At 41.2% G+C, this 9,814-nt stretch overlaps 1 protein-coding gene across 1 annotated transcript in view; it reads left to right on the forward strand.

Annotated features, from left to right (window-relative positions):
- Window positions 1-7,053, forward strand: part of trabd2b (TraB domain containing 2B) — a 56,375-nt gene extending 49,322 nt beyond the window's left edge. Inside the window, exons 5-7 of the mRNA XM_026305573.2 lie at window positions 3,434-3,530; window positions 5,771-6,055; window positions 6,222-7,053. Coding sequence (XP_026161358.1) covers window positions 3,434-3,530; window positions 5,771-6,055; window positions 6,222-6,453 — 614 coding nt within the window. The 3' untranslated portion in view covers window positions 6,454-7,053. The remainder of the gene's footprint in view (window positions 1-3,433; window positions 3,531-5,770; window positions 6,056-6,221) is intronic.
- Window positions 7,054-9,814: the final 2,761 nt, after the last annotated feature.

Consider the following 9,814-nt stretch of genomic DNA (forward strand, 5'->3'; position numbering starts at 1 on the left):
GATGGAAAGGTTATTACGCAGAGGAGTGACTGGGTCATTAACCCTGCTCTCAGAAGTCACAGGAGTGAAACACCCTGTAAGGTGGAGCACACACTGCACAAAGTCACAACTAAAACATTACTTAACTTATTTATGGTATATGATGACAGCAGAGTGCCGAGAGAAATTAGATTATTAGGTGATGTGTCAAAGTGGTTGTAAGTGGTTTGAAGCCACAAGACCACAAGTTATGTTATTTCTGTTTAACCTTAGTCCGAGCCACACATCATTTGGCACATTAAACACTGATGGTGAAGAAGCTGCCATTTGAACACTACATAATCAATTTAAGCATGTTTTGACTACTGTGTGTTGTGCATTTACCAGTGGAAAATAACAGTTCAGTGTACCCAAAACAAGTCAGGACTTGAACCACCTGTTATGCTGAGGAGCAAGTGGCACATGTTTATTGAGAGAAAGATATGAGATATAGGATGAAGTTGTAAGGAGGCTGCTGAAGCGGATGGTGGGTTTACACAGTGCAGCATCCTGAGCGCAGCATCCTCAGTCCAGCATGTGGTTAAGTTTAGAAACAAACTCTGTTAATTAAATGTTCCTGGCTCATGCTTAAAGTCCTCTTTGAGTTTTGCAATACAGTACTTAACAAAGAGCAAGATCTTTTCCTAACCTTAACCAAGGGCTCTGAGTGCCTAAATGTAACCATAAAAATGTTAATCATGGAAAAAGAAGAGCTGCCCACAGCTGCAAAACATCAAAACAGTGTGCAGATGGTGGTGATGCAGCTGTAAGGAAAAGAAAGAAAGTACCAAATGTCATAAATTACTGCCAAAAATATCCATAAGTAAGAATTTTACACACGGCCACAGCATGTTTTACGGTGTACTACCGCTGCAGTCAGCCCACGAGCGCTACATCCAGCAGGGGAGCAATTAGGAGTCACCTGACCCCTTCATTATGTCTTGGCTAATGGAACTGTTTGGTAGACCTGCTCTCTGCTTCAGAAGCACCACAGTGTTTACTGTCTGGATACTCCACAAACAAACACACAGTAGATCTCGCACCACCCCTAGCAACATTCACTCACACATACACACATACACAGAGAGAGAGAGCGAGAGAGACACACACACACACACACACACACACATATAGTCTCTACCCACACCCAGAAAACAATACACATGCCACTGTGTTTTCCAAAATAGGTCTGACAAATTGTGCCTACTTGTGGTGAACTGTGCAATTACTCCATTTAAACTCAAACATGGTAGTTTACATAATTTTAGAAAGGCTGGTTTTCACCTTGAGTATGACAATGTGTTTATGTGTGTGTGGGAGCAAATGTGCATAAGTGCATGTTTGTCTCTGGTGTATTTGTGTCTTTCTTTAACTTTGTGCTGCTGTCAGAAGTGTTTGTGCTGTGTGTTCAGTAGGTTGTTTAAGGAGTTGGTGCAGGATCCTGTAAACAACAAAGTTCATATTGAAAGGAACCCTCAGACAATTGAATGTTTAAAGAATTTCAGATTTACAGCATGTGTGTCCCAGAAGTTAAAATCATGTCTTGCTGTTGTGAAGGAAAACTACAATTACTTCATGCAAACAAACAAACATGCACCCACACACATGCATTCAAATATAGCAGTGTGTGTGTGTGTGTGTGTGTGTAGGGCGCAGCATGAGTACATCAAACAGGCAGCTTGACCTCACACCTTGAAACACACAGGAGGTCTTCTTCCCTCCACCTTCCCTGCCATGAAATTAATGAAATAGCTGCTTGACACAAATGAGGGCGCTTGAATCCGTCAGCATGCCGTCACTGAATGAAATGACTCCAGTCAGTCAGACTGTTTTGACCGCCTACATTTTAGCAGGGACTTTTCCCATGTATACACATAACTAACTATATTATTATATTATAGGCTCCAACTAATAATAACATTTTGATGATTTATTCTTCTTCATGACTCCTTCATAACTGATGATTGTGTTTAATATGAAGTAGAAGGAGGTCATCCTGGTTAATGTGTGTATCCATGCCTATTCATCCTCATGGTGACAAAAGAGGAAAGGTGATAAGGACACTCATGCCAGTGCAATATGAATTTCCTACCAATCCAATTACTGAATTATTTCCCACTAAAGGGATCTACTGTGAACCAGCAGCTGCATGGAGAAGATCACTTCTACAACATGTGAACTTCACTTTTTTTTTTTTTTTTTTTTTACAGTCTAACATTTTGGTCTCAGTACCCTCACCCTGAAAACAAGGATGAGAAATGTGTTTTCACCTCTGTCCTTGTGTAAAGAAACAAGAACACACACAAGCACACACACACACACAATTACACACAGCCACCTTCAGTCAGACAAAAACTCATACTCTCCCGTCTGTGTAATAACATCTGATCTCGCCAGCACTCTGTTGTTAGAAGCCTCCTCTCACTCCGCAGCCTATCCCAGCACTGCCTTTGAACTTGGCTGCCAAAAAAGTGTGACACGGCGCGCCTCTTTCTTTGACTTTCAGAAATGATCGGTACCATTAGAATGATAAAATTGGCAGGGGCTGAGTGGAAGCAGAGGGCCGTCACAAAAGGCGAGCAAGAGCCTCGGATATTGTCAGCGTGTTGTTAATAAGTCGCAGACGTGAGCTGAGGTGTGTAACTGTTTGAATTCCAGTGTGTGTGACAATTTTGCATGTGCAGATTTGTGTATGTGTGCGAGCAGAAACGTGAATTTCTTCTGTTAGTGCGCGTGTGTAGTAGGGGTGAGGTCAGGCAACAACCAAGCTTATTGCTGGGTTGAGTGACGCGCAGGATTATCGGCTGATGGGAGAAATTAAAAAAAGCTTTCATCAGCATGGGGCTGGGGCCCGCATGTTTGATGTTAGACTAAAGGAATCATATACAAGGTGAAAGAAAGAGAGAGAGGGGTGGAGCGCAGGCTGAGGTTGAGTGCTGACAATATGGGGTCATTACAGAGCAACAAGTGGATCCAGTAGATGAAGAGAGAACTTGCATTTAAAAAGTTCTTCTCATCTTTCATCAAAGTTTTGCCACAGTCCTTTCTTGTTTCTGTCTATACTGTACTGTATATGGCATAATCTATAAGGGGCACATGAAGGTTTAAACCACATTTTGTAACAATCCACAACATAGTCGTTATATGTCATTAAATACGACAAAGGTCAACCACTTGGGGGCGCTAGAGGAAGGGGATCGCCAAAGTCAGCAGGGTCCTGCTACAAGATCAGGACATATCGCCGTCTGGACCACTCCCATAACTACAGTCACACCTCTCAGCATCAAAGGATTTTTATTAAACACACTCCACATTGCAACAAAGACCAAATATGAGCCCAGCAAATAGATGTTTTAACTCTCTCTCTTGCTTCTTCTAAATCTGTCATGACCTTAAGCGTTTTGTCTACTGTTAGGTCACTTCCTGGGGAACCACAGTGTGCTGGACATCCTCAGGCAGCAAGGCTACGAGATCGTCCACATGCCTTCTGATCACCAAGAACCAGTCACAGAGTGAGTAATCAGGGAAGAGTGTACAGAGTGTAACAGATGACACAGCATGTCATTTGATTAAACTGCTCCGGTTACAAAGAAACAAACAAAAATCTGTTTCTGAAAACTAGAGAAAGTAGATAACATATGCTTTGTTACACTATGACTGTTTGACGTCATGGAATTTGACAAAGTTGTTTCTGACAATATGTAATATTTTATCTTGGAGGCTAAATAATTCCAGTGCAAGCAAATTATGAGTTTTGGATGAGTCCAGTCATGAGCAGGAAAATCAGCCACAGGTTTCACTTCGAAACTAAACCACAAAAGTGAGCTAATCTGACAAGATAACAAATGGAAAAAGATGAGGGGAGCGTGATTATGTACAAGAATTACACTGATGAGGCTGTGATAGTATGGTACTGCTGAAGAGCAGGCATGCAGGTACACGTGGACATACATCGACAGAGCTCATCGGACGGGGAAAGAGACTCTATCACCCTCTCACAACTTTGCCAGTACACATCCGTCTTATTCTCTCTAGAGTTGACGCATTCAACCTTGATTTACTGAAGTGCAACGCAGATTCTGTCTAAATTGTGGTCTGTAACAAATAACGTTCAGCTATTCAGGAATCTTTTGATACCTCAACTCCTTCACCTTCCTCCTTTGCTCCCTCCCTTCCTGCCTCCCTCTCCTCCCTCGCCTGCCAAAGACCAGCTGCCAGCAGTGGTTCTGCCTGTTCTCAGCAGCCACGGGTGCCACAGTCCACACAAACACGCACGCATACAGACAGTATGTACTGTATATGCAGGCTAGGCCCAGTGATGCACGGTGCCAAAGAGCAGGCGCAGCGGGGTTGCATATACAGTACACACTCACACACCTCACACAGAGGCTTGGCTTCCATCCTGCAGCATTCTTCACAAAAAAATTCTGCAATAGTGTGTGTTTATGTGCACCCCCATTTCTTGGCACAGAGCATCCCATTCCCCCTTTCACCGAAGGGGTTAGCCCATGAGCTAATAAAATAGTAACAGCCACTTGAATCAGACTGAAAATGGAAAAACAACTGACAACAACAGGAATGTCTTTAAAAACAGCAAAAAAAAAAAAAAAAAACAACCCTCCCCATCCATCCATTCAGCCAGGGCTTTTAGAAAATTCCAACTACAAATTACAGCTGTGAACGTAGCCTCCCTATCTCCCTCCACCCTGTTTGCAGAGTTGTGGGCTTCAGCCAGTGGTTCTGGTTTAATAGCTGACAAGTGGAATGACTTACTGTGGTCACAAAACACTTGCAGTTGCTGCACACATTCACAACCACGCGACCACACACTTACCCATGTGCATGCACGCAGACCCTCCAAGTCCCCTGATTCAAGGTGATGTAGCATCGGAGGAAAAACACCACAAGATGACTGAACGAGAGGTGTTTATGAAAGCTGGAGTGTTTTGACTCGATGGGCAAAAGATTTTAAAGAGCGATTACATGACTGACAGACAGAGCAAAGTGGAGCTGGGTTTGGCTCCACAGTAGTTTGACCACAGGAGGGGAGCTATCATCACTCTGACCAAGGCATCAAGGCCTGGATGGGGGAGAGGGGGGTTTGAAGCCTGTAAAAGCAGAAGTGAAGACCATCAAATCTATGATGACAAGAGACAAAACTAATTATGAGTGAGCGGTGCAAATCATGACTCATGCTTTAGTAACATTAATATTTACCATATGCATAGGAAGTGATGTTTTTTTATTTTACACCGGCCATTTCAGCGTAATGTCTGTAGAGGAACAGTAAGCTCTTTTTGATGTTCTACCTTGAAACCCAAACTCACATGTGAGCCACATTGACAGGAAAAGAACAAGAGGAGAGAAAGTATGAGTAATGGGTGGAAGAAAGAGGAGCATGGCTGGTGATTCCGGGTGGTCTGCTTTGAGCAACCGTATGGTCACAAGAGTTACAGCTTCCCCTAATGTTTCCTGCTCTGTATTTCTGCCACTCAGTGCAGCATTTATATTATTCGCATCCTTGATTGAAGTTGTAAGTGGAAAGCAGTAGGGTGGTCAGAAACCACAGAGAGTAACATTCAAAGTGACACGGGCCTGAGAAAAACACTAAAATGCTTATTCATCTGTAAGTCAAAGGCTTCAGTGATGCCTTTGAATACATCTTGGATTAATATGATCAAAAATCCCAACTGGGGTTTTAATGAATATAAACTGACTCCATGTCCTCTACATCCTGTTTTTTCTCCTTCAGGAATAAACCAGCTGAAGAGCCTGCAGCAGGTTCCAGCGAGGAGAGCGCTGACGCCAGCACAGCCTCACCCACCAGCTGGCAGACCACTCCACCAGAGATGGAGCTGGAACTGGAGGACCCAGGGAACGTCCCTGGTCTCGGAGAGGAGGAGCTGCCCCACATGCTGCTCCCCGACAGCCTGAGCCAGTTGGAGGAGTTCGGACGACACAAAAGACCTCGCAAGGCTCATCGTGGCCATGGTAGACCCCGACTCTTCAGCGACCTGTGGGTTCGCATTGGGGACAGGTGAGATATCTATTATCACCTTAAAATAAGGTGTTTTTTTTAGAGGTACCTGGAGTGTGGTTTATGTCTGTAAATCACTTATTAAAACGATTATACATAATTTATTTTCAAATCTTAAAAAATAAAGGAAACTACACTCTGGTTTCTTGTGTCCTTCTCTTTCCAGTGCAACCCCACCACCTAACATGAGAATAATAAATGGCTATGTGACTGTGGAGACACCACTGACCCACCAAGAGCAGCGTAGGTGGATGAAGAGCTATGCTACGCAGGGACACCCGAGTCCTTCCTCCATTCTCCCCAGTCCCAGCTCAGCTCAGCCAGGCTTTGGTCACAGCACACTCACACTGTCTTGTCTTTTAGCCGGGCTGTTATCACACTTTCTCTACACCTCCTGACCATAAGACCCCATTATCTCACGAACACTCAGACACTACTGAGTCCGTATCGGAGCAGTGGAATGTACCTGATAAATGAGGACTGGCCATAAAAACGCCTGCAGACAACAAATAGAGGAACATTTTAGTCAGGACCTGACGTCCTGGGCGGGACAATCCTGACACCAATCTCTAATATAGGGAGCGTCAGAGTCTTTGAAAGCTTGTCAAGTCTCTAACTATGTTGAATAAGCTTTCAGTCATTAACAGATGATGGCTGCACAGGCTCCAAACCTCATGAAAGTATTATGATAGAATAACAAACACATAGCACAGTGAAGACCTGTATTTCTGAAGAGTTTGTATCATTTGTGTGTGGTCTTCTACCCAGTGAAAACTGTAATAATGTATAGGCTGACATTAATAATGAGAATAGAACATACTAATAACAGGAAATGAATTAAACAGTACTGTGTAGAAAGTGGAGCTTTTGCCGCTTTTGTAAATTGTGCATTTTGTTCATAAAGAAATATTGTATATTTATTATTTCTGGAAGAATAAGAGAAGAGTATATTTTCTGGCTTTTTGAAGGTAAATGAAAAAAATAAACATTGAAACTGATGAGTCATGCTTTCGTTAATTCAAACATACTAATACATGAATTAATTGTTTAAATAATGTGTAGACTGTGAGATAAACAAGTTGTTTATATACAACAGTAAATACCCATAAATGATATCCTGAAAATATAATTTGCAAGTTGGTAGCACTTTGAGTGCAGAAGCAGCAAACTTGTGCAACAGGTAATGTCAATCTGCCATCTACTGGCCAAAGCAAGGAGAAACATGTACTGTCTCCATTAGGGTTGACTTAATCAGGCCCCAGACAGGCCTGTGAGCAGGTTTATAAATGCTAATCTGAACCCACCAACAAATTAAAATAATCAGAGAGCAGAAATAGCTAGAAGAGAAGCACAGTTGAGATGGGCTGGTCCTTATTCATCACTTAAAAGCTCTGAAGGCTACGCTGAAGGAACCCTTACCAACAAATTTATAAGCTACTGTATATACTTTGGACTCAAAATTCAACAACACAGTTAAAATAGGTATCTGATCTGTTATCTGATCTGAAGTGATCACAATATTAGACCTGACTGTTATCTTGTTTAATGGGTCTGCAGCAACAGACTTTTTTTTTGGTTTCATTTTTAGATTGAATCAATGGAGAATATTCATGATGTCTGCACTCAAACAATGAAGCAAATAAGATAAAATTATACAAAATTGCCTGATGCAACACTGCAAACAAATAAGAGTTTGTGTTTGTGTATATATGTCATGTAGCTGCTTTGTGGCAAACACCGGAGGTGCTCTAGTTGAACTGCACAGTGGCGAAAATATTTTGGCACAGAGGAAATCAATGTGCCAAATGTAATTATATTACTGTGTAAAATTCTCATGTCTCTTTCACCACTTATTCAATTTAACACAAAATGATTGGTGTTATTCTAAAACAAACCAGCTCTAAATGGCTTTTTTTTTTTTGTAGTTAGCACATCTACCACTAAATGGCGCTAAAGGCACATAATAATTTCAGCAGCAACACAAACTGTAGAAAGTGCTGCCTAATGAAAACCTACTTCCAGGCCCAGTAATTAGAGTCTGGGGCTAAAGACATGCACGGAGACAGGTAGGCACTGCATTTCGGAAACTATAGATTTATGATGTTTCTAAAGAGACATTCCAACCAAAAATATATATATATACATATAAATATATATTTATAGAATAAAATGTCTAGTGATAATTTATCCATTACCTATTAGTATTTTAAAACCGGACCTTCTAGTCTAACTCAAGCTTAGAAGTTCACATATTTCAGAGAAAATAACAAACAACATAAGGAAAAGTATATTCATATAATTTCTAAATTTACATATAGTAAAAGTATCGATTTCAGTGTTTGAAATATTGATCACATTATCCTGTTTATGTTAAGAGTCAAATATGTAGCAAATAAAAACCTGATTCTCTAATGTTTTGCCAAACTCAAATTATGTATAATTATGTATAATATACGTTCACATTTCTAAATATTTTCACTAAGACATTTTATCAAATGCACAATATGATGTAAGAAATATTAGGACTTATTTAACTTAGTAGTTTTACTTTTATAATGTTTATAATGTAGCTTAATTCATTTGTGGTTCCCTATGTCTTTTAATTTAATTAATTACTCTAAGTTTAGGATTAATTTTAGAAAAAAGAAGTATTTTATGCAGTGTGCAGCTGTGATATATATTATGCATACAGTTTATTTAATAAAATATATTTAGCAAATTAAAGTAAAACAAGCCAAGTATGTGAAGTATGTCTGAAGTGATGGTAAAACACTATCAAAGCCTCTTGAGATGTTGTAATTAAACGCTCCTAATCCATTTTCATTTGACAGTACCAGTAACTGCTAAGTAAATTTTATTTCAAATTTGACTTTATAACTTTATACTTATCTTTAGGTAGAGCCTTCCCCTTTTGAACAGCCTAGGAAAAAAAAAGTGAAGTATGTTTTTTAGAACAAACAGCTTTTTCGCCCCTTAAGCCAAGACAGGACAATATTTGCCTTAGCTAGAATACCATTTTCCCTTGGCTTTGGGGTGTTGTTTGAGGGAGTGGGGGCCTTGACAGGGCGCTCTGAGGGCTGACCCTCACTCTGCCGGGGACACGCCACCAGCTGCATATAAATAAAAGATTACAGTGGAAAATCAATTTCTGTGCAAACTCATTAAAAATGCCCCTCACCTTAAATGATTCCCATTTCCTTTCATTCAACTTGTTAATGCCTCGCTGTCCCTGAGACTGACCACCCTACCCCCACATCACCATCAGCACCGCCGCACCCTTCCCTCCAACCTTCCTCTGCCCTGTTGCTCTCTATCGGTGGTAATTACTTGCACGTCGTTTTTTGCCCTTTGATTTGCACCGTTTCACAAATGAAGGTTAAGTTTGTTTAACCGTGGTGGATTTGCCAGTCATGTTAAAGCATATAATGTAGCAGGTCCTTGGTTTCTCCACACACCTCCAGCAGCCCCTGGCCTGCCACCCACCCCCAGTTTTCCTTCCCTCTTGGCTTGGACCTCTTGGGGATGGAAGGGTGCACCAAGGTTAAGGCTTACTGGGCCTGAGGAAGTCTGCAGTGGATCAGACTTCAAACCCATTGACTTGACTGAAAGGGGACCTGGAAGTTATTGAAAATCACCTCTGGCAGAAGGATTAAGAATCTGACTGCTGTGTTTGCCCTAACAGGAAGTTATCACAAGAAAAGATGGGGAATAAGAAACAGGAGCAAGATAAGTGATCACCTGTTACCTTCTCTACCAGAT

The sequence above is a fragment of the Mastacembelus armatus genome, chromosome 4, assembly GCF_900324485.2.
Source record: "Mastacembelus armatus chromosome 4, fMasArm1.2, whole genome shotgun sequence".
In the NCBI taxonomy this organism is placed as follows: domain Eukaryota; kingdom Metazoa; phylum Chordata; class Actinopteri; order Synbranchiformes; family Mastacembelidae; genus Mastacembelus; species Mastacembelus armatus.